This window comes from Apostichopus japonicus, chromosome 20 (genome assembly GCF_037975245.1).
Source record: "Apostichopus japonicus isolate 1M-3 chromosome 20, ASM3797524v1, whole genome shotgun sequence".
NCBI lineage: Eukaryota > Metazoa > Echinodermata > Holothuroidea > Aspidochirotida > Stichopodidae > Apostichopus > Apostichopus japonicus.
The window spans coordinates 30,961,178-30,987,134 of NC_092580.1; the positions used below are offsets into that span (position 1 = coordinate 30,961,178).

A 25,957-nucleotide genomic window follows, 5' to 3' on the forward strand; every position below is an offset into this window, starting at 1 on the left:
ATTAGCAAGAAGAAATGAGTTAACTTGTCAGAGTTCAATTGAGTTAAAGAGTTTATTAAATGTGTTAAATTGTCAGAGCTGAATCAGTTAGATCAGGATTAATTGTTCACATGTTTAAATGTGTTTATGATATTGATTATATTGCATTTTACTTTTTTAAATGAGGTACGATAGTATCGTATATTATGTAATGCACATAGTTATAGTTGTTTAACTTAAATTTTGGTGTACAGGTACCGTAGTATTTTGCCTTGAAACTATCAACTGATATTGTGACTTTGCAGTTTGAGATCCACGGAAAACAGTACAGCGTAACCAAAAGATTTTATGCTTGTGTATAATGATACTGGTTATAAATACCAAAGCATTCCACGCTCACAAAATCGAAGCTATCGTTTTTTCCTTGCCGATACATTTATCTAGCGTTCTGTATCTTGCATACATTTCATTACCCGCCGTTTCTGTTTTTCTGACATATGTTATGCCCGCTCATGATCTTAGAATTGTCGAGAAATTAATATTACACCCACGAACGTCACTGTAATGCAGAAAATTACTTTCTTGTTCTTAACACCCTAGCTACGGTATGTAGGTCACCGCAAACGAAATGCGGGAGTTAACCTATTTGTAAATTGATCGACATTGTAAGAGAAATGATTAGATTCCTCTTTGTGTCAACTTGAAAAGAGCCTCCATATTTTGAAAGGGAAAGTTAGGGGAACAAGAAAGTGCTTGAGTCGATCCCTCTACTTTAAATTCATCCATAAAGTTGATTTAAAAGTCGAGCAATAACACCCGGGCAAGACGCGATGAGTTTAAAATTTAATTGTCAGAGCCAAATCAACCGAAAGTGATTAATGCACTACTATTTTGCAATTGTTGGTCAGTAGCTTAAAAGCACCAAAATGTACAAAGAGTTTTGTCCCTTTGTAAATTAACTAAAGGAATTGGAAGGAAATTTTACAACATCAATCCTGAATTTTCCCCCATTTATCAGCAAACGTTAGTTTTGTTACAAGAAAAGAAACAGCTGTTTGATAATTGTGGTCTTTAAATAATCACTGCTGCGCATGAATTAAGAATGTGAAGTTCGTGCCTAGAATTAGCTTTCGTTTCCTTTTTGCCTAATCTTAGATTGTTTATTCCTTTCTGAATGCAAAAAATAAATCTGTGCATCAGTACCCATATCCTTATATCTGAAGAGCATGATCTATTCTCAGTGGAAATTATTAAGAGTCCATACACATGTGAGGAAATTAACAGCTCTTAAAGGTCATATTAGGAATTACCTGTCAATTAGGGGAAAAAAGAACATTTTTTAGGAGAAATTCTGCCAATGAACAGATCATATTACTTTGTGGTGGGATTTATTGATTGTACTGCTTTTGACGAAAAAAGAAAATAATAAACACGTCAGAAGGATTCGTGAATTATATTAAGATTAAAATCCTTAGGAAACTATAACAAATATTATGGGATGTGTAATTAGATGTAATGGTTGCTTGCACTTTTTAACCTATGTTTGGTTTCCATGGTTTCGCAAAGTTTTTTTCTTGTCTCTTGTTAATTTATTAATAGTACTACCGAAATGGCAGACATGCTAAACTTAAGGAATCAAGAACAAATGGACCAATGTGCGCAAACTGTATTATAATTATATATTTCAAGTTTAGCCTTTGCTGTTCCTTCTGATTAATCAAGAGCAATTAGGATTCTTTGGACTTAATCAAGGAATTATCTTTAACCTGGTATTAAAGGCATTGAAGACTTGCCCCAAACCACGTGCAGCGCTCTGAAAAAGTTGAGACGTTCCGTTGCTTGCAAGTTGCAAGTGAAGTTTTGTTCTTGTCGCTACAAAATGCAGACAGTAATGAAACATGATACCTTGTTATCTTTCATTTAGACCTAAGATGTCCAACGCTGCTATCTACACTGTGCTGTGGGTATTGACCGTAGCTGTATGTATTGACTGTCCACTAGTGTCTAATTACCGATGGTAGCAAGCTGTGTGTGTATTTTCTGGGATCGATGGTGGTGTCTAACACTTCTGTTACACCTCATTTGAAACTAGGTCAGATTACCAGCATGAGACGTTTGTTTGTGCGCAAGTCTTCACACCCTTTAAGTGAGCTCATTTTGTGTGGAGCCTTTGTTTCCATGATTGGCCTTGCATAGATATCTGTGTACATATCAGCTACTCACTGAACCAATTTTCACTTCCCAATATTGAGAATATATAGAGCTAATATTGTGTTCATTATTAAAGCGATACTCAAACAAGACCAATAGCTAATTAGTTCCTTGTTATTCCATTGACACCTCTTGATATTGCATGTTCATGCAAGACTTATGAAAGAATAACAATGACTACGCGTGATTACACTTCATATGGTATTACACAACTTGAAAGACTTTCTTATGCTATTTATATGCTACCATACATTATGCAATTGCATTCAGTACAAAGTTGACTTTCTCCTTTTGAATAATTGAAACTATGCTTCACATAGTCTTCCTCTTCGGATGAAATTAAACAGTATGTATGCATATAACATGTGTATTCATTTATGTGTGTATGTACAGTATGCGTGTACAGTATGTATGTTTGCACTTGTGGGTGTATGTGTTTTTTATGTATGTATGCTGAACGTAGTCAGTACTAAAAGACATTGATAAGTTTACATAATATGTATGTATGTATATTAGATCCTCGTGCAAGCAGGAACTGGCGAAGAAGCCTCATTGGCTTATCAAAGCCGCAAGCTGACCGAAGTCAGTCTCTTACATTCATATTTAACGTCCATGATTATGAATTGTTAATTGTCAACAACTTTGTAACTGGACGACATACATTAATCTGGGAGTGACTGGAACAGGGGACGTTATGATTGAAAGGCACCGGTTATCTCAAATAATAACTGCTACTGTTCAGTGCATGCATATGTATGGCCTGTGTACATATATACATACAGTAGATGAGAGTATGAACACATACATGTGTACTTTATTGATGTGATTCTATAGCAACATTTAAGTCATTTTATGTTGTGTTGACATGTTATGATATATATGTGTTATGTGGTCATTATGTTAATATCATGACATAATATATTATCTGTGTTTAGTACTAGACCAATAAAAGTAAGGATTCTAAGGAAGCCTTGTATTCTCATAAATTTAGCATAAAGTTCCAGAAAAAAGTAGCCTCAGGAATGATTAGTCTAGTGTGACATCTGGAGCAAACTACAATATGCAATATAAAAGCCAAATTATATGCCATGCATGATTCATACATCAGGTCATATACTCTAAACCTTATTGTCTCAGTATTGTGTAAAGATAAAAGACTTACAATTGCATAATTTATACCTCAAAATACCATTCGTGATGCAGACACTACTGTGTATCCTTCCTAATTGGACAAGACTGGTTATGACCAGATTTTCCTCAGAAGCATACAGTATATACTTACACCAGAAGATATGTACATTTATCGTGCCTTTGCTAGCATGTGCCTTGATAATTTACAAGCGAAGTCCGGGATTGCCTGCAGTAACAACAATGAGGTGAGAATTTAACCATAGCAGCATTTTTATTGGTGGATCATTAATAGAACTTCACATTGGTTGGCAGTCTGGATAAATAAATTTTCATCCTATTTGACTTTTATTTTACAAATATTGAAAGACTGCTTAATACAGATGGGAAACAGTGGACTTATTTTGTATCCCCTTTTCTCCCCCCCCCCCCTCCCTTTCCCTCTAATGGACTCCTCATGGATTAACAACCCTAGTTGGTCATGAATTAGCCCCACTAAGGTACAGCTAGAGCTCATAACAAGCTTAGTCGCTGCTACTTAGACGTCACTACATCATCAAAGTTCAACTATTGTCCGCTATACCACTACCAGGAAGGAATTTATGAGAAGCTATCCATTTTAGAGCATTTTTTAAGTTTTGACTACTGTAGCGATATCTATGGATGGAGTCTGTATATAAGCTGTGCCTTCAGGGAACAAGCTGTTTGCAGATTTCTTAAATACAGTCAGAGGCTGTGTTTGAGTCAGCATGACTTTCCACTATTGGCATATTACTCACACGTTGTCATCAATCCAAGATGTTTGCCAGTCAAATGTCAAATTTTTTTTCCTTTTGATTTTTATTAACCCACGTGAAGTTGTCACTTTACATTGCTGACCTTAAAACTACATTCTTCGAGAAGAGTATTATTAAAATATTGATATTTTGGGTGGCTTGATTTTTTTTAAATAATTTTATTTTTTATTCAGTCATCCTCTCTTGATTGTCTGTATACTTGAAGGTTTATAATAGAAGTAACAGGGCCTTTAATATATTTATGAATGTTTGCTATACTTTTGATTCTTATCTGAGGTTTGATAAATCTTATTTATGATATCCATCCATCCAACAATGATCTTGTTTAAGAATATATTTACAAACTGAATCCAGTAAAGGGAACATAAATCATGCGAGTTAATTTATTTGATAATTTGTTCATGCATAAGTTACTGTTCTAGTAGGTAAACTCATAAAGTGCCCCATAAAGATGGATATGAAATTGAACCTTCTTAGTTTTTTTCACTTTGGTAGTGATCATCACTAACCTGTCTATTTTAGATCACAAAAGATTTTTTTTTAATTTTTGGAAAAATACAGTTTGATTAATAATTACAATTGCTGCTTTTGTGTTTTTTCATCAAGATTTATAGGTAGATGGGAAAATGCTTTAGTTGATTGAAGACAGGTGAGGATGGTTCTCCTGAAAATTCAAACCAGAACATTTATTTATTTGTCTTTGCACACATAGACTTAGCAAGTTAGCATAGTTTCAGTATCGTTTTAATGGCATGTTAGTAACAATTAGATATCTTAGACATACACTGTACCGCAATGCTGGTTTGTGCATAAATGTGTTACTGCTACATTTTAATACAAAGATAGGTGATTAACAGATTTATGTCATTCTTCCCTCATACATACCTGTCTCCCATACACACACCCTGAAATCTACCCTAGCCTGCAGACTAGTAACATTCTTGTACTGTCTGCTATAAACACATCTGCATCAAATGTAGCATTTGATTGGTGCATATATCATGTTTCGTTCAGTTGCTGTAAATTACTGTGGGCAAACAAACTTTCAGGGTATTGTAAAGTGATTTCAAATCAATGTTAACTAATTAAATTTACTCAATTATTCTGCTTGGAGCTATATCTCTGATACATCATGGATAGCAAGAACAGTGCAAATATCATGTACATGTGATTAATTTATTAATTTATAATATACCCTTAATATGTATGAAATGACGTTTGTCTTGTGGATGCATGCACTTATATAGAAAAAGTCGCTCTTAGCAGATAGCGAGAATGTTAAATCATTTGAAATGTCACAGAAAGTGATAATATATTTAAAAAGTTCATTTCCAGTTCTAAAGGCTAATAGAAACCATCTTCATTAATCCCACCCCCCCCCCTCCCTAATCTACTGTACCCATTGAACCACTTCTGTGTTACTGCTTACACCCTCTTTACCATTCTGAAGCACCTGCACCTGTTTCGTTGTGTGAATTTTCATCCTCTCGAATCCGTTTGCTTTCATTTTGCGGTGACGTAAGTTTTGAGGTGACTATAGTGTGGAAGATTATATACCGTATGGAGACTTCATTATTGTGTATTATTCCAATCCCCCAGGTTAAGTAACATAATTAGCTAGATTATTGTATAAAATCGTTCACAGTAGCTTAGTATCTTGTAGGCAATGTTGCACATTTGATTTGATGTTTTTTACGTGTAAAAGTAAGAGGGCCTGAGGTTTCGATCCTAGCAGGATCTTCTTCAGAGGCTGAATGGCAAGTTACAGTAACAGAAGGGACAGATACACACACAGAATACAGACAGTTTAATGAGCAGGGTGAACACAAAAGAGATGTTTTTACATTAGTTACCATGTAAACAGGAGGGGCTGAGGGGGCTGCAGCTGAGGGGGCTGCAGCCAGTTTTGCATCTAGGACAATCTTTCGCACTGATGCAGTTTCACACTATAGACACTGCAGGTCTTCCAGAGGTAAGACCTGATGTTGGGTATTGATTCTTCCAATTAAGCTCTGCAGGTATTTGCAGCTGTTTCAGCTTTTCCTTTTGACACAATGCCTTAATGTTTTATTATATAATTGTGTCAGTAATATTGACTTTGCTCCTCTCTTACCTGTCTCCCACTCTACATCTGCACTTTCCCATCTACCTAACTACACACTGGAAACGTTTTAGCACTGCGCCCTCGCTCCCCGGGCACCGCCCACTTACACCTCCTTCCGAATCTACCACATAGGAAGAAAACACCACATTTACTTCGCTCCTCGCTTACCTGTCTCCTCACAACCTTAGCACTTCATTCTACTGTGCCTATAAAGTCTTGGTAAAATAATAACACTGTGCGCCCTCTATGACCGGGCCCCCCCCGGTCACTCCTCCTTTTTCATTCTACCATTAAAGTGTCTACACGCAAAAATTCTTGTGGAAGTTTCCCTTGAATTTTGTCTTGGATTTCTTTATACGATCGTTGGAATTTCCTTTCATTCGGATTCTGTGGAGTTTTGCAGTCTTTTCCAGACCGATAAGTATCCTTTTTGTTGAAAGGGAGGGTTTTGGGGACTGTTTTCTCAGTGCGTTTCCGCCTTCGGGCGTTTTTTGTGCGGGGGTAGCAGTTCCGCGAACTGCTTAGGTTCCCGCCATTTTCCTCCCCCACGCTATAGGCGTGTTGTTTTCATGTTTTTCCATGTTCGTAGCATGTTGTTTTTCGTGTATTTTCATGTTCATAGCATGTTTACTCGTTATTATTTTCCTCTTCTATATATATTGCTCTCTCACGTTCTTTTCAGCTTGTATTGATTGTTGTTAGGCCACTTCGTAGCGTTTGTATTTACCGTTGCTAGGTTACGCTACGTTCCACCTATTCTCTGTTAGCATGTTCCTCCCCCAGATTATCTCCCGTTCTCTTGTTAGCTTCATTGGCTTTCATTTTTAAGCTCTAAGAATTATACCTCCTTGACTCAAGAGTTTACAGCATGTCTCGTAACCAGCTGAAGTGTGTCAGCTGCTCGATGTTTCGGCCAGGCAGAGCCTGGGACGAGCACGACCTATGCCCCAAGTGCAGATCCTGCACCAGACGGGACCCCTGCCTGGTCTGTATAAAATTCTCGCCGACCCAGTGGCAGGAGATTGATCAGTGGCTCAAGAGTCTGCGAACCAAGCTGCAGGGCAAGCTAGACTTGATCCCGAACGACATCGGGGCAGAGGATATAGGAGGGACGGGAGAGAGAGAGGAAGAGGGTGAGGTAGAGAGAGAGGTGGAGGAGAGTGGCCAGGAGAGGGCCGAAGGAGAGAGAGAGGAGAGAGAGAAAGAGAAAGAGAAAGAGAGAGTACCCCTAACGGTCCCGGCGACGTCCGGCGTAGTTACGACCAAAGGGAAGGGCAGGAGCAAAGGGAAGGCTCCTGCCAAGAAAAGACCTCTCAAGAAGAGGCACTGCTCGGCCGGGCTAGAGGTTACGCCTCAGTGTGGACCGCAGCAAGATAGACCCACGGAGCGCGGGCCGCCGGCCACAGAGAGCTCGGGTCCGAAAGAGAGTGCGATCGAAGGGTCAGTGAGACGGAGCCGGTCCCATAGCAGGGAGCCGGAGAGGGAGCCGGAAAGACGGGTCCCTACTGAGACCCCGACCCGGGAAAGCAGGGGGAGAGAGACCTCCCGCAGACCTAGAAGAGATAGATCCGGAACGCACTCAAGATCCCCGAGACGGAAGGAGAGGAGAAGACACTCCCCGACCTCCGACGAGTCTTCAGAGTCGTCTGACGACGGCTACAGGAGAGCGAAGAGGAGGCGCCGGTCCCGGAGACGGCGACAGGAGGAGGAGCCAGCATGGCTGGCTCAACTTACCGGCCTACTACGCCCCCTGATAGAGCAGAGAGTAACCACGGTGACCGACAAGGCACCAGGCTCCACAGGCTCCGGCCCTACTACGGCCCCACATCCGGTCTCGGATCCAGACGCCCTGGACTGCAGAGCGTCGGTAAATCTATCCGGCTTGGAGGACGAGGGGGATCTTATGGATCCCACAGAACCCCTCGACTACGATCCTATGGAAGATAGCTTTAGTCGAAGCTACGAACCAGAGGAGGCTCCCATAACAGGAGGAGCGCTCCCCCAAGAGTTAATGGCACGGGCGGCCGACATCTTCAGACGGCACCTGGGGTTCGAGGAACCTGAGACCCAGCCACAGAAGGCAGGCCGGGTGTCCAAACTCACGGCAACCGGCGAGATGTCATCGAAGCCAAAGACCACCATGCCCGTTGACGCAACATGTTATGATAGATTCGAGGCCATAGCCGATAAGAACAGGTGGACTGCCTTCCCAGCCAGGGCAGACAGGGCAGTCAGGGTACCAGACGAGGCCTGGAGGGCGCTATTCAAATGCCCAACCATCCCCCAGGAGGCCAAAGAAAGGCTGAAGGCCGAACATGGGGCCTCATCTTCCCAAACCTTTAAGACTCCTGACCAGAGAAAGCTGGAAGAACTTCTAGTTGAGGTGGACACAGCGGCCCGCTCAGGCATGAAGTTCGCCTCAGTCCTAATGCTGTCGGCCGAGGTCCTTATGCGGCACCACCAGCAACTCCCTGAGGACGACAGCCAGGTGTCCAGGGATGAAGCGGGCCAGCTCCTCCTACTGCTAGGACCCCTCGTAAGGCTCGCATACGACCAGTTTGCAAGAGTCGCTACACGTTCCGTAAAAGCCCGCAGGGAGAACGTCGTCTCCGCCATCCGCTGGCCATCAACCGAGGCAAGGAACAGAATGCTAGCTCTGCCAGTGCTCGGTGAGGACCTCTTCGGAGGCAACTTCCAGAAAAAACTACAGGAAGAGGTGGCCCGGAGAGAGACCCTGGCTAAATCGGAGTTTAGACCCTCGGCTACACAAAGACCGAGACCCTTCCGACCGAGGGAGAACAAGCCAACCAGGGGAGCGAGAGCAGCACCCGCCAGACCACTGAGCAGAGGAGCTCTCAGAGGAAGAAGCAGGGGAACGGCATACCGCCCGACCCGCTCCTGGACACCGAGAGGAGGCAGAGGCACAGCGCCTCCCAGACGGGACAACGACCGCTCCTCCACTCGACCGTCGTTCGCCTCCCAGCCCTAGGGGTGCCCACCTCACCGCGGCCATTCCGCAGGTGGGGGGGAGACTGACAAACTTTACCCAGCAATGGGAATTCATTGGCGGGGACAAGTGGGTGTTGGACACAGTCGAACACGGATATCGAATAGAATTCTCCTCCAGCCCACCCTTCGGGGGCGGAGGAAGACAGACACCCACACCCACAGACCCCGTCAAACGCCTAATTCTAGAAGGGGAAATTCTGGCCCTGCTGGCCAAGCAGGCAATTGTGGAGGTACCGGGAGGGACGGGACCACTCTTCCGGTCCTATTTCTTTCTGACCAAAAAACGGGACGACACCTGGCGTCCCATCTTAAATCTAAAACCCCTCAACACAAAATTTATCAGGCCAAAACACTTCCGTATGGAAACCCTAAATATAATATTACCCCTACTCAGAAAGGGCATGTGGGCGGCGACCGTAGACTTACGGGACGCTTACCTACACATCCTAGTGCACAAGGATCACCGACGGTTTCTAACGTTCCGGTATGCAGAACAGGATTACCAGTTCAGGGCGCTCCCGTTCGGCCTGTCCACGGCCCCCAGAGTCTTCACGAGAATAGCGGGAGCGGTAGTCTCCTACCTCAGAAGGAGAGGGGTCACCCTGTACGTGTACCTCGACGACTGGTTGGTGGTAGGGAGCTCTCAGTCAGAGGCCGCCGACAACGTACACAAAACGCTCCATACCCTCCGAGAGCTGGGCTGGATCGTGAACGAGAAGAAGTCTCGACTATCTCCAACTCAGACGACCCAGTTCCTTGGAGCGATACTAGACTTCTCCGCCGGGGTAGCCCGACCCTCGGAAGAAAGGATCACTGCGGTCAGGACGACCACGCAACAGATCTTGTCACACCAAGAGTCACCCAAAATGATGTGGCTCCGAGCCCTGGGACTCATGGCCAGTCTGGTCGATGTAGTCCGACTGTGCAGGTTACACATGCGACCCCTACAGCTTCACCTCCTGAAGTCCGCAGACCCCACAGATCCGGACATGACAACACCAATCCACAGGTCGGAGGAAACCACTCAACACCTCCGATGGTGGCTCGACCCAGACAATTGGAGTCAAGGGGTACCTTTCACAATAGAGCTACCAATGACATCTGTAACGACAGACGCTTCACTCACCGGATGGGGGGCTCATTGGAGCAACCGCACAGCCTGGGGAACGTGGTCCCCAACAGAAAGATCATTCCACATCAATATCCTGGAGATGATCGCAGTCAAGAGAGCTCTGGAAACCTTCAACGAGCACATACAGGGTACAATAACCACGGTCTTCACGGACAACACCACAGTGGTGGCTTACATCAACCGGCAGGGGGGCACCCACTCAGAGAAGCTCTGCCGGCTAGCATGGGAGGTGATAACAGCAGCCGAGGATTCGGGCACGATCCTACGAGCTTCCCACATTGCGGGCAAGCTCAACGTGATGGCAGACGCCTTGTCCAGGGGGCATTTAGACCCCAACGAATGGACGCTGGAACAAGAAACTTGCAACAGAATCTTCGCGATCTTCGGAAAGCCGATGATAGACCTGTTCGCAACATACACAAACAGCAAGCTCCAGACCTTTTGTTCCAGACGGTTCCACCCCCAGGCCTACCACACGGATGCGATGTCCCTCCCATGGGACCACTTAGAGGCCTACGTCTTCCCACCGCTTTGCATGGTCGGGCAGGTTCTCAGAAAGATCCGGAACTCCAAGGGCAGGTTTATTCTAATAGCCCCGTTCTGGCCTCGCAGACCCTGGTTCGCAGAGATTCCCCAACTCCTCATGGACGTCCCAGCGAGCCTACCAGACAAGCCCCACCTACTGTCCCAGAGACAGGGAACACTCTCCCACCCGGACATCAAGGGGTTGCAGTTAGTTGCCTGGAAACTGTCCGGTCTTCCCTACGACAGAGAGGTTTTTCAGAGGCAGCTGCCGCGATGGCAGCCGACGCTAGAAGGGGAACGACCGCAAAGACTTACGATTCCCGCCTGCGGAAGTTCGAACAGTGGTGCCGGCCTAGACAGATACTGCTTACTAAGATCTCTATAGCACAGACTGCCGAGTTCCTACTCTCACTCTTCAGAGAAGGCAAACAAGTCTCTACAATCAAAAATTACAGGTCGGCCATCGCTGCCATCCACCAGGGTTTTCCAGACGGCTCCACTCTGGGCAATAACCTAGACATTGCCCAGCTCATCAAAGGCATGGCTAATCGCCGTCCACGAGTCAGACGGTTAGCCCCCTCCTGGGGGCTCTCAGCAGTACTGCATGCCCTGGCAGGGCCTCCATACGAGCCAATGGCAAACGCTTCCCTAGCTGCCCTCACAAAGAAGACACTCTTTCTTATTGCGGTAGCGTCAGCAAGAAGAAGGAGCTGCCTACATGCCCTAACGACCAAACCGAACCACATCAGATTCGAGGGCCATGGGGTGAGGATGGTTCCAGACCCGGCCTTCATTGCCAAGAACCAGGCCCTGACCTTCTTGCCGGGAGACATCTTCATCCCGGAGATTAAAACCCTGTCATCAGTGGCCGAGGACAAACGATGGTGCCCAGTCAGGGCTTTGAAGTGGTATTTAAGCAGGACAGAGAAGTTAAGACAAACAACTTCCCTCTTTATCCTGCCACGACCACCCTACACATCGGCCTCCAAGGATACCCTGTCCAGATGGCTAGTGGAGACAATACGCCCGTTCACAACGGGGGCTGCCCGGCCAAGAGCCCACGACATCAGAGGGATCTCAGCCTCCACAGCCCTCTTTGCCGGTATCCCGATAGAGGACATCCTCAAGGCGGCAGCGTGGAAAACACCAACTACGTTCGTCGCCTGCTATCTAACTGACACACTACACGCCGAGGCGGCATTTGGTAGCGCGGTGATGCGAGGTCCAGCGGGTAATAGGTCCCACCCCTCGGGCCTCCCACCATCGGGCAGTGCCACTCGGTGCTAAGGTTGTGAGGAGACAGGTAAGCGAGGAGCGAAGTAAATATTCCAAAACTTACTGGTTTGGATATTTACGAGTGACGAGCTTACCTGTCTCCATTCCCGCCTCCCTCCCCCGAGGAAGGTGGGACACAGCCGGACGGGGGAGCGGTCGTTCGACTTGACTCACGACTCCAGGCACCACACCAGATAGACAGAGCCAACTACGACTAGAGAGTCTCCGGCCAGGTCTATCGGTGAGTGTAACTTTATGTTTTTCGTATGCGTTTATATTACATGTTCTACTCCGTATACGCTCTCACCTAAGTTGTTTTTGCGGTTAACAGGTGTCGGGTCTTACAAATTAGGCTCCTTGTTAGGATAAGGGGTAGTTACGCCTGCAGGGTCCAGGAGAGTGTTCCCCCTGCTCCGCTGCGCCGGAGAGGGTTACACTCCCCCCTGCTAGGAAGGCGTCAGTGACTTTTTGTTAGGGGCTCACCTAAGGGAGTTTTCTCGACAGGAGTTGTTGGGGCTGGCTAGAGGGTCCTAGCCACCCCCTATCTTCGTAACCGTGAGGCCACTTTTTAGGAATGGTCTCATGAGAAAGGAGGAGTGACCGGGGGGGGCCCGGTCATAGAGGGCGCACAGTGTTATTATTTTACCAAGACTTTATAGGCACAGTAGAATGAAGTGCTAAGGTTGTGAGGAGACAGGTAAGCTCGTCACTCGTAAATATCCAAACCAGTAAGTTTTGGAATGTTTTTGCTAGCAATCCTTTCGTAGCAAATTTCATACGCAAAGTTACGATGTTATTGTCTTCCACCACATACATAACTTAAGCAGTCCAATTCTATTCTCTTGTTATGTACTATATGTGTGTATCCTACAGTGTGTAATCACATAGTAACCTTAGTGTTATATTGCACGTCCATCCACTGTAGATGACTTCAAATTAAAAAATTGAAATTTAATCTTTGCAAGTTAAATCAACTCACAGCTGATTGTGCATCTCAATTTCATATGGAGGTCTTGTAGTGGAGGTCACATGATGTATCAACAAACAAAGAATTTGTTTAATTTTGACACACTATTTTATAACATTACCATAACATTATTTTGTATGTTCTGTAAATTACATGTAAAGATTAGTTTTCACACAATGAGTTTCCTTAATTATATTTACTCTTGCACTGTTTTTTAAATATTTGATGTTAGCATTGCATGTAAATATTTCAATGTATCTAGATAAATATTGTATTAATTAGGTCAAAATATTATTCTGTTGCTTATATAAATTCATTCTGCTGGCTAGGTATATATATATTCTCAGCATATATGTTTACTAAAAGTATCACACTTATTCCAGAGCCTTGCATATAATGCTGTCAACCATGCATGAAATTGAATTCTTCATAAGATCCGCCTCCATGCCAATAACACTAATCACCCAAGCAAATAATAAGGCCATCTACAGCTAGCGATTCATTTCACCTGTCTAATCACCCGTTCTCATAAATAACTAGGTCACCTACAGATGTTTCATTAATAATGTGAAAATTTACACCAGGCTTATAGATACCATACAGTGGATACCGTATGACAACAATGTTTGCTCCGAACTGAAAGTCAAACAATATATTATCCCAACTCGAAAGTGAGTTACGAATCCTCCCATGCATTGATCGCGCCAATTGCCTACCCTCCAAATGTGTATCAAAAACAGTTACTAGTATAAATAAATGATTTAAAGTCTAATACAAAAGTACATTTGAACAGCTGACCTTCTTTTCCATAAATTTTTAATAATGATATTTCTGAACATACAATGGGTGATGTAGAATCAATAAATCATGTACGGTAACTGTACAGATGTTCCAATTTCAGGCAGAAAAGGTTAATATATTAGTTTGTACTACCACACATCATACTGTTATAGCTCTGTTATATTCAGTGAATGTTACTGTAACTTGATACTTATTAAATGGCATGCAGTTCTAGAAATAGAGTAGTCTTGGCCAAGTCGTTTGAAATACTCTTTTTCTCACATGCAAACTGTACATGCCTCAGTGTCCGTTTGTCCCTACCACGAATGTGCTTGCCCACTGTATTTTGCAAGCCTGAGGATCTGTCCGATACAAATGTTGGACATTTCTCCAAAGAGGGGCGTGACCTTATGCAAACCACAAAATCTTTATTCATATTATTGTTATGAAATTGCTTGTCATGTGAGATCATGTTTCTTCCTCAGCAATTAGCGACCGTCTCGCAGTGTACAAACCAATCTAAGGCCAAGTGATTGTTCATTGTGGTTGGCAGGGCTTGAATTAACAATTTGGGGGAAGTGGACCCAATTGGCAAACCTTATTGGCTTCTTCGCTTTTCCAAAGCTAATCTGTCAAAATCAAAGGAAAAGATAAGATAGCTTGGAAGACATGTGCAAGACCCTAGTATCAATCTAAAGCGTTGCTGGCGTTCTCTGGGCAGTACAGCAAATAGATACGGGAAAATAGCTTTGTGAAAAAGAAAGGTACACTAGGCTGTACATACTACTGTAGGGTCTTTACAAGACTAGAAATAGAGTGATATGTTATTTCCTTGCTGGATCAGAACAAGACCTTGGTGGATAATTCTGCTAGTTTATCATGTCTAAATCCCCTTTTGTTGCATGTGTTCATGTGAGTAGTTCAGGATTATGTAGCAGATAAGCAATACTTTGTATAAACAAACAGAATCAATAAGATGAGTCATTGAAGTGGAGAGATAATTGTACAGTACATTTTTCTCTTTACCTCCCAGCCCTACACATGTTAATACATTCATTACACCCATGGTGTAATACAGCTGAACACCTACAATGGATTCGGTTGTATAATCATGCCCTTTGGACCTGTCATGCTCATCTTCTACATATTCCCTATGATATAGTAGCACTAGTTTCCCATTGATTGCTTTTGTACTCAATAGCAGTAATTGCAATTGAGAATTGTTAAGGTTAACTCTCTTTTAAATTTAATCAAAGTTGCCCTTTTAAGTTAAACGTTGATTCCATGACAGGACTGTGGCTGGCCAGGGGAGAGGGGGTGGGGGAGGGGGGCATAGGGAATTGGGGGAAAAAATGACCATACATCATCTTCCTCATTTTTAAGTTTTTGATCCGACGTATATTTTGACTTTCCAGCATAAACTCCGAAAGTCATGATATTTCGTTCCATTTCAAATCAATTTTTGAAGACTCCAGAAGCTTTGTAATAAGTTATTCTCCTTGTCCTTACAGCTCTATGGTTACACCTTGTGCAATGTTTCATCCATTGATTCTGAAATATTCTCCCAAGTTTGATTGATGACTCTGTTGGAAAGTGATAATATCTCATAAGCTGTCATATTCATCATTTTGTATAAAACAATTCCACCATGTCAAAATTTGTACAAGAGTGTATCAGGTAGGCTGGGTCGTTCATCTGTTTTTCTCTCTTCCCAACGTGCGAGGATGAAATGTCGGCTTGAGACATCAATACTTGAGACATGGATACCCGAGACATCTTGCGTCAGCATTCGGTGGTCGTAAAGTTGACAAAATTCATCACACGCAGATTACTCGTCTGATTCCCAGAGGCCAGAACTAGGAAGTCAGATTTTAGTTGGATGGCTGGTTTGTAACTCATTCAAGCGCATTAAAATATATTCAGAAGGTATGGTCGCTGTACTTCTGCAAAGCTCTCTGCTTTCACATCTCGGTTTGGTTTGTATCTGTGGATACTTGTCAGACATTTCAGTGGACATCATGTGGAACCTTTGGAAATTTTGCCAATGTTTTGCGATTTTCATGAAGGGTTGTCAATTTTAACGTAGCACACGTGCTCACCTTCTGTTTTATATGATTTAATGTACTGTACAGTACACCCTTCTTTCACTGTGTGATGCTATAAATTTATAAATTGTGAATGTCATTGGAAAAAGTATAAAAACAAAATTTGATAGAGAATTTCTTTTAGAGCAACTGCTGCAATTGATAGACTAATTTGCTCCTGAAAATGGATTAATGAACCCATTCATGATCATCATCTCTATGTATTTATGCGTTATTTGATTTATGCACATTTTTAAGGGAGGCAAAAGAAACCTTCTATCATTATTAGTCTATGTGATAGAGATCAACGTCACGAACAACTCCCCAAACTGTTAAGAAAACATCTTACTCCAGTTGGTAGATATCGCAAATAAACTGTTTTTTTCCCACACAAGGCTGAAGACTTTGATCAAGTCTAAATATGATATTATTGAGCCACATTTACCTCAATTATTTATGTTTTTCTTTAAAAGAGCCTCTGTAGAAGATCCGGCTAGGATCGAAACGTCAGGCCAACTTACTGTTACACATTCTGTTACACAGGCTCTCTGGTAGATAAGCAGTTTGCTAACAGTTTAATTTTTTTAAATTTTTTTATATTTATTCCAATGTTCATTTTCCATGATGTTGGTAGATTTTGCAAATAGTGAATCTAAACTATTGAACCTCTAAACATGACCTAATGATGGGCAGGGCTTACAGCGTCAACGATTTTAACATTTTACTTGGAAATGTAAGAAGGATGACATAGGGAAAGTTAAAGGTCTTAGATCCCAGCGGCATTATGACATTACAAATTTGGAAAACTGACAACTCCCAGACAAGACTTTTGAACTAGGATATCTACCAAGCAAAGCCAGATTTTTGGGAGATCTGTTTTGGGAGAGTTGTTATTCACAAAGATGACTTATTTGGTTATATCAGCTAAAGATGATGGTTGTGTTTGGGTTCCCTTTCATGAAATTTCAAATGTCTAAAAACTTGTCTGACTTAATTTGTTACTTAGACAACAGTTACTTAGTTACTAAGACAACAGTTAGTTAGAATACCAAATCATTTCATATGACAGTGGATGTTATGGAAACTTGTCCTAGATACTGAAATGATGGAATATGATGTGAACCATGTGACCTCGGAATAACTTTGTAGAAAATTTGGATTAATATTTGTGTGGCAAAGAGCCAAACGTCATGGTGCACGTACTGTTGCCTAGGTGTTTTGTTACATGATGTTAAATTATTCAGACAGACTGGTATACACTGGTATATATGGTTTCATTTTGCTGCTAGCATAGTTTCAAGATAGAGAGACCTTTCACACTATTTACTATAAAGGCCTTTGCGACAAGTTAATTGAATCCCACATGAACTTGCGTTTCTGCCAGAATCTTACATGTTGACTTTTTACTGTATCTAGAAGTTTTCCTGCAAATACGGTGACGTTAGAGAAATTTATGGCAAGAGGTCAATAGGTCAATCACTACAGGACCAGATCTAGCTAATAATATTGAATAATTTACTTCACTCTTCTCTTACCTGTTTCCAAACTACATTTGCACTTTCTCATATATATACCATATTTTAAGCTACATGACTTGGAAACAGGTTAAGAACTGCGCCCTCTATTCCTTTCACTGGGACACCGTCTACTTGCTCCTCCATCTGGAACTACCATTCAAAAGTTGAGCTACGGGATTTTTTACGAGATTTTTTCCTGAACGTTTATAAGCTGTGTACCTACCTTACCGTCCCCACTCTACCTATATACACCCTGGAATATCCATGCAGTATTTCATTGCGAAACACTATGCAAAATGGTCAACTTGCTCATACATACCAGTGTGAAGATTTGTAGTAATATTGTATACACAGTAACAGTACTATACCAGTGTGCACTCTTGGCTCATGTGCACCATACACATATTAATTACAATTTCCATCTTCAGATATACTGTTAGAACAGTTGAACTGCAAGATTAAACATGACAGAATTCAGAGTTAATGTCTGGAGGTGGTAACCTGTAACATGTAGATAATTATCTTTACTTAATCCATTCAGTTTATTTTCTCATGTGGTATAGGTTGCAGGGCTATATGTGCAAGTACTGTACATATACGTAGTATAGCATTGTAATTTCACTGTGATGTCGTTTTTGTGGCTCAGCTGTCTCTCTGACTTATCGTATTGATGGAAATGTCTGATTTCTTCAGGCAAAAGGAAATGGTCATAACTATTGCAATAAATAGTAAATATGGTCATTTAGTTTAATTTCAACGAAGGAGCTGGAAGCAATGAAAACCTGTCGTCAGTCCGTCTGTAAATTTACTTGAGGTTATATCAAACTGGAAACAACAACTGTTCTAAACGGTAACCATGGTGACATTCAGAGGGTTGCAATTATTGGCTTTAAATAGTAACAAGGGAGCAACAGTAAAGTTTCAGTTAATTACAGTTGAGGAGTGATGAATGGGACCATTATCTCAATAGAAGGGGGAAAAATTTAATGTTGAAACTTCAAGAAAAGAGCATAAACCCCTATCCTAAGAGTATTTTCAGTTATAATTGGTCATGTAAAAAATCCTCTTGTAATCGTTGGTAGTAATTAGCTAAGGGCAGTAACATAACCATACAGGTCAAATCTAGCCAGTAGTTGATTTTGTCAAGCAGTGAACCCTGTCACTGTTTATAATAGTGGATTAAAAACTAATATGCGCAATGAAAATGATCTTGTGTTAGTTTCATTGTTATATTTTTCAAACCTCTTACTGTTCTGAGATTAAAAATATTTCATAATTATTAGTTACGCAGGATGATCTGTGTAGTCATCGCTATGCAGATGCTAAAATATTCAACATTGTGGAAATTAGGCCGAGATTTTGCAACTATTAATTACACAGCGTGAAAAATGGCTTCTGCGATTATGAGTATATAATCTAGTTTCACTGATTGCCATGCGTTACAGACATCAAGATGCTATGATGTTCCAGGTGACACTTTTGATGGAATAAATGATTAAATTTTGCATATTTTTCATGTAATTGTAATCAATGCATCAGAGTAGTTAAACCTCGATTAAATTTTCTGTTTGAGTAGAGTCCTTAACGTTTTGGTTCTTATGTCACTTTTAATGTTTTATCCAGCCCATATGTCTAAATTTTGGAAATTGTAGTCCCCTTCACCACCTTCTCTTCATCCCTCCTTTCCTTTCGTCTCCATTTCCTCCCCCTCCCTCCCACTACCCCCCCTCCCTCCTACCACCCCCTCCACTGACTCTATCTCTCCACAATCCCGGTGGACTTTGATTCGGTATAATATTAGGAATCAAATCTTCTGTACATTGTAGTTATTGGAATGTAAAATTCAATAATCTTATAATCTAGATTCTTGATGATGCAGATGTAGTGTAGACTATATATACAGTTCCTCCATCACCATTAAGATTACTAATACAGACATCTGTCTCTATCCCCACACGCATTAATATGTAAACAGTTTATCTGTATTAAAGCAGTGCACAAAGTGGCAAGCAAATATTTGTGCCAGGGTTATACAGCTTAAAATGAAAATGTCAAGCATTAGTTTCTGACGTTAAACAAGGTTAATGGGTTTCAGTAATAACTGAACTGGTTTAATGCAATAGGTATATTTTTTCTCAGTAGACATTCATCGGTAAACCAAGGGCTTAAAAAAAAAATTGTTTTTAAATAATTTTTAATCCTGGACCAGTTTTCAAATGAAAAGTTTGATGTCATCGCACAAGCAAAGTGGACTGGACTGTGTTAGATATAGTTTACATATCTGTCTTAGGAACTATTCTGAAGATTTGGGTTGTACAGTGGATGGTTAATGGTTTGACCATGCATGCAAGGAAGGTATAAGACTGCCATGGTTTGACATCCTGAGAGTGTTTTAAATTCAACGTACCAATTTGCTTGTCAGAATGTTGTCATACTTTACAAGTCTGTGAATCCTAAGCTGTATTGATGATCCATTTTTCCCTCCCTTTCACAATTTAATTTCACAGCTTCATTTTTTTTCTTTGTTTTTTTTTTGTGGGGGTGGGGGACGGGGTTTGTTTGCCCAGGGGTTTGTTTTCCATCAACTGATTTCTGATTTTCAAGCATCAATGGAAGGCGTAAAAGTGAAGTGAATTATTTTGCTTAAACTTATTGCATTGACAGATAAAAATCTTGGTAACACACCTTAAATTGATTATTGACGTCAAAGGAATGGTGGTTTGTTTACATTACAAATAAACTCAGTTGACGATCGCTGCGATTTTATCACTGTTCGTGCTAGTTCATAATTTACCTCATTTATCTCTGAACGGTCTCCTATAAATATGTACTTTCTACTTTCTAGTTTGTAATAAGTGGTAACATTTTGGCACTGCACCTGACCCCCCTCATTCTGAATCATCCTTTTCTGTTGTTCTTTTCTTTTGTTTTCTTGCCTGCATGAATTTAGACAATTGATGTACTAGTTTGACCATTCTAATCTATAAACAGACACTCCTAATTTTAACCAATCTATAGAATTTTGCCAAGTAATATTTAGTAAATAAAAAATATAGTAGGAAATAAGCAATGTAGAAGGAGCAAAAGAATTGGATGTATTTACTTCCCTCCTTGCTTATCTGTCTCCTCACAACCTTAGCACTCTTGTCCTACCATGCCTAGAATGAACTGGTATCCAAAGGTTTATGCAGTCTTATATATGCTGAATATACTTAGCTTATAATTAGTAAATCAGTGGGAAGCTAGAGAAACACCTTCCACTTTCCTCTTCCCCCTCTCTCCACCCCCCTCTCTCCTTCCTCCTCTCTCCTTCCCCCTCTCTCCATCCCCCTCACCCCCTAGGCTATTAATGATCAGGTAATGCAATGCCTAATGTAGTAAATGTCAGACTAGCTGATAAATAAATGTTCTCATTTCAAGAACCACAAAATAATCTCATAACTAAAGGAAATGATCTCTTTTCTATCCAATTCCTTTCCCCTTGCATACCATTAACGGAAGAGCTTTATATTTTACCTGTTATTCTGATGTCGTCAGAATTCTTAGCGTCATTATAAACAGGATTTGAGGGGGCTGTAAGCGCAAAGGTGCTTCAGTCATCTCCTAGCTATGATTTTTCCTTCAATTTCAGTGTCAGACTAGTTACGAATAAATTGTCTTTAATAGCTGCTCAGGCCTCATTCCGTAGGATCGTACCCTCTGCTCTCCTGTTTCTCTCGACATATTAATTTAGAGAATCATCTAAAGTGAGCACCTCATTCAATTCCCTCCGTGTATGTGATGTTTTTACACATGGTAAATGGAAGTCACATAATATGACGAAACAGAGCTTTACCTCTACCTCAGAGCAATTTGTATGTGGGACACACTTAAACGACTTAGCATCATGAATCCGTCGGCTGTTGACTTTCCGTGAATCCTACGGCGAACCGGAAATTAAATCACTGACATGTAGGACTCTCTCCTGTTGCCTTGAATTAATGAGTCATGATTCTGCATAATGTTCGCAAAATGGAGATCTCTCTCTGTAAATTTTTGACACAGGTACCTGTGAAATGTTAAAGATGTCATTTTAATAGGAATATTATGACTCGATCTTAAAGAAAAATGTTGAACGTTAATCATTTCAAATTCTTTGATGAATTGAAAATTATGGAATCCTGCTCTATTTAAGGTTTTGACCCGGCCTAGATGCTACCACAGAACTCGACCCCCACAGGGTTTGACCTTGAATCAAATTCAAGGACGTTTCAGCGATTTTGGAATATTGTCAAAATCTCACAATTTCAGCTTTTGACCTATGAAGGAGACCAAATTAATCAGAGAAATGTAGGGAGAAGTTGATTACTATAATTTTATGACAGGTGACACAAGTTTTGTTAAAAGCATGGTTAAATAGTCAATTTTGTCAGAAAATTAGAGTAAAATACAAATTTTGCAACATTTCTATACATTTATTACACTCATCTTGTCAATTGTATTTTTCGTTGTTCTTTTCACAGTTCTTCCTTTTCAGCAAAATTCTTTAAAGGTCATCTCACTTTTAGTCATTTGCCATAGTGAATGCTTTATCAAATCTGGATTCTCATCTAGCCAATTCATATGAGGATAAAATAATTTGCAGTTGCAGTTAGCATTGTAAACCAGATATTAAATATTACTAATGAAATTTGGTCAAATTTTTAATGGCTTTCATGTTTTTTAATTTTTGTTTATTTCTTACAGGATAAACTCATCGGACAGCAGAAGCAGTCCTACTTTATTTCTGGCGGATGCACGTCGTTGGTGGCCGTCTTCCTCTTTGATAAACTTTACATTGCCAATGCTGGGGATTCCCGGTTAGTATAAATTTACTTCGTTCCCCACTTACCTGTCTCCCCACAACCTATGCGCCGCATTCTACCGTGTCTAGAATACCCTGGTAATCTTTTAACACTGTACACCCTCACTGGCCCTAATGGCCTTCCTTCATTTTTCTACCCACAAAGTGTCTCACTGTGTTTTTCGGAGTTAGAAAAATTTTCGCGAAATTCGCCTGGATTACCTTGGATTTATACTCTAGAAGTTTCCTATCAGGACTTCTGCACTTCCAAGGATCTTTTCCAGCCTGATAAGTATCCTTTTCTTGTAGGGAAGGGTGTTTTTGGGGGCTGTTTTTAGTGTACACTCTCGCCCATGCGTTCGTTTTTTCTTACGTAACGTTTTTAGGGTAACAGGTAGTAGCTCTGCGAGACTACTTCGTTCGTTGCCTATACCGCCTTGTTTATGCGGATAGGCATATTTTTTCGTATGTACATGTTTCAGCTTTTCTTACTTTCAAAAATAAGATGTTTTGCTTGTTTCATGTACCTTCGTTACTTCTTACGCTTTTGTGTGGGTTTTCCCCTTTGTAGCGTAATTTGTAGCGTTGCCTATACCGCCTTGTTTACGCGGATAGGCATGTTTTTCCGTATGTACATGTGTTTCAGCTTTTCTTACTTAGCATAAGATGTTTTGCTATCATGTACTTCGTTAATTTTTACGCTTTCAGTGTGGGTTTTCACTTTTTGTAGCGTAGTTGTAGCCACGTTCCGATATCTCCTAACTAGTCGAGATAGTCGGCTCGTTTCGTTGTTTTTCATGTTAAGACGGGAGTATCCTTGATTTCATATATTGTTGTATATTTTCATGTTTCCTCCAGTTGTTGCTACGTGCGCTCCCTGAGTCTCATGACTTGGGGTGTACCTCGTAGCCTTGTTCCCCCCTCCGCTGGTTCGCGGTTAGGGGGTTCTCTCCCTTATATACATGTTTCGTCCTTTTTACAAGTTTTAAGATGCATATTCGTTTAGTTACGTTGCTTCCATATGTCGGAAGTGTTTCTCCTTGTAACGTATCTTGTAAGCCGCGAACTCCTATCCAATACTAGGCGGATAGGCGGTTCGATTACGTTGTTGTTGTTTCTTGTTTGAACCTTCATATATTTGTACATATTTTCATGTTTCTCCATGGGTTTCGCTACTCGTGCCCCTCATAACTGTCGGGAGTTTCACTTGGGGCGTATCTCGTAGCCTTGTTCCTCCCTTCCCGCTCTGTACGCGGATAGAGGGGTTCTCTCCCTTGTATACATGCTTGATGCTTCGTCCTTTTCCTTCATGTATTCTAGTTACATGTTCGCTTCTAAGTGTGGGAAGTTTTTCACTTTTGTAGCGTACCTTGTAAGCCGCGAGCCTCTAGCGGGGCGCGTTGTTTTTGTCACGTAACTTTACTCTCTGTTAGCATACTCCCACCCTACTTCCTCCTTATAGTCGTTCCGTTTGATACGTTAGACTATTCGCCGTTAGTCTCTCCTTAACGTGGGTTTCTCAGACATGTCTCGAAGCCGCCTTAAATGTGTGAACTGTTCCGAGACCTCTGTCTAGTCTGTTTTGTTTTCACACCAGACAGTGGCAGCACATCGACACCTGGCTAGCAGGCCGGGACAGGTTAGATCTATCACCGAACCCACAGTTCCCCTGGAGGGAATCGGAGGAGAGACAGGAGATGAAGAGGAAGTGAGAGAGTTGGTGGGAGTTGAGATGGAGAGAGGCCAGGAGAGGGCCGGAGAAGAGAGAGAGAGAGATGGAGATTTTGCCACCCAAGGTGCCGGCGTTGTCCTGATGTACCACCAAGGGCTAGGGCAAGGGCAAGGCTCAAGGCTAACCAAAAGCCCATGTGAGAGAGAGAGAGAGAGATGGAGATTTTGCCACCCAAGGTGCCGGCGTTGTCCGGATGTACCACCAAGGGCAAGGGCAAGGCTCAAGGCCAACCAAAAGCCCATGTGAGAGAGAGAGAGATGGAGATTTTGCCACCCAAGGTGCCGGCGTTGTCCGGATGTACCACCAAGGGTTAGGGCAAGGGCAAGGCTCAAGGCCAACCAAAAGCCCATGACAAAGACGGCCAGAGCGGAGAGTCCGTCCGGGTCGCAGAGAGCGGCACCCGTTGTGCGCGCAAAGAGAGGGGCTCCGGAGAGCCAGGGTCCGGCGAGACCTTAGAAGGAGCCTGGAACAGACGTTCCCCTCCGACCCAAGGAAGGCTAGGCTCAAGGCCAATAAAAAGCCCATTAGAAGTTCTGACCGGAACGGACGGAATGTCCGGGTTGAGGAGAGTGGTACCCGGCGTGGTACGCACACAGAGATACAGTACCGCTTTTAAGTAAATGAGAAAACCGCGCTCTTAATCGCGCTCTGTGCGTTTAAACCGCGCTCTATCTTTTGTTAAAACCCGCATTGAAATGCAGTTAATTGCGGGGAACTGTTTATCAGAGCGCAGATTCCGTCGGAAGGCTTCCCTAATTCTATTCATGCCAGCTAAAAGTGTGAAGTTCATTGTTACCGTCAGACGGTCAATGGCTGTAATCCTACTTAATTCCTTCCAATCCGGTAACAAAAGAATATCGATCGTCGCCGGCAGAAAGAAGACCGAGGGTTTATACTCGGCCAAGGGAAGGGATAGTGTATAAGCACGTATCTTATACTGTTTAAATTCAACGTACAATACAAATGCTCAAGTGGGAGCAAAACAGTTGGTTTGATGAGTGAAACGTTAGCAAACAGAATTCCCGCGATTGCTGCGAACAATAAAAATTGCAGATTAAGTGAAAGCCGAATTGATCATTTCTCGGGGCTAGAACAGTACAGTATAATGTTCTTGCAAGTAATACGGGCTATTCGCGCACATGTTACATTACGGAACTGAGTTGGTACTCAGTTGTATACCGCACTGAGACATTGCACGTTGTCACTGCCCTTGGAATTCTCAAAGTATACAGCTTCACGGGCACTGTTCAAGACAACACTTCAAACGTTTTTGCACGTTCTCATTTAGTATGCATCGGCCGATCCTACCTCTAAGCCTACATCAAAAGTTACGCCGTATACACCTCGCAAGAAAACCACGATAACCTTAAATGAAAAAACAATACTTTGCACTTGAAGATTTGACTTCCCTCAAAATGCAATGATAAGGTCTACCCCCAGTACTTCTTGATACATTGAGTTTCCAATTACTAGTCAAAATATTTTCTGAAAAAAAGTACGATATTTTTCACAAAAATTGATGATTAGATAAGTGCTTCCTCACAATCAACGAGCCGCCCCGAATTCGCTCCGCTTACGTAAAACTTCTATATATATTGCACGTGGAAAACCCGAGTTTTTACACACAGAATTCCCATTGACATTGGTCACGGAACATAAGTAGGTCATCGACATTCGAACTTGGCAACTTGCCCAAGTTCATTGCACCATGGGAACAACACAACAAATTGTACATGATTGTACATTTTCTAAAAAACGTACGATATTTTTCAAAAAAATTGATGGTTAGATAAGTGCTTCCTCACAATCAACGAGCCGCCCCGAATTCGTTCCGCTTACGTAAAACTTCTATATATATTGCACGTGGAAAACCCGAGTTTTTACACACAGAATTC

General features: G+C 42.0%; 1 protein-coding gene across 1 annotated transcript in view; it reads left to right on the forward strand.

Annotated features, from left to right (window-relative positions):
• LOC139962245 (protein phosphatase 1H-like) overlaps positions 1-25,957 on the forward strand; it is a 77,447-nt gene that overhangs the window by 16,978 nt on the left and 34,512 nt on the right. The window contains exon 4 of the mRNA XM_071962294.1: positions 22,234-22,346. Coding sequence (XP_071818395.1) covers positions 22,234-22,346 — 113 coding nt within the window. The remainder of the gene's footprint in view (positions 1-22,233; positions 22,347-25,957) is intronic.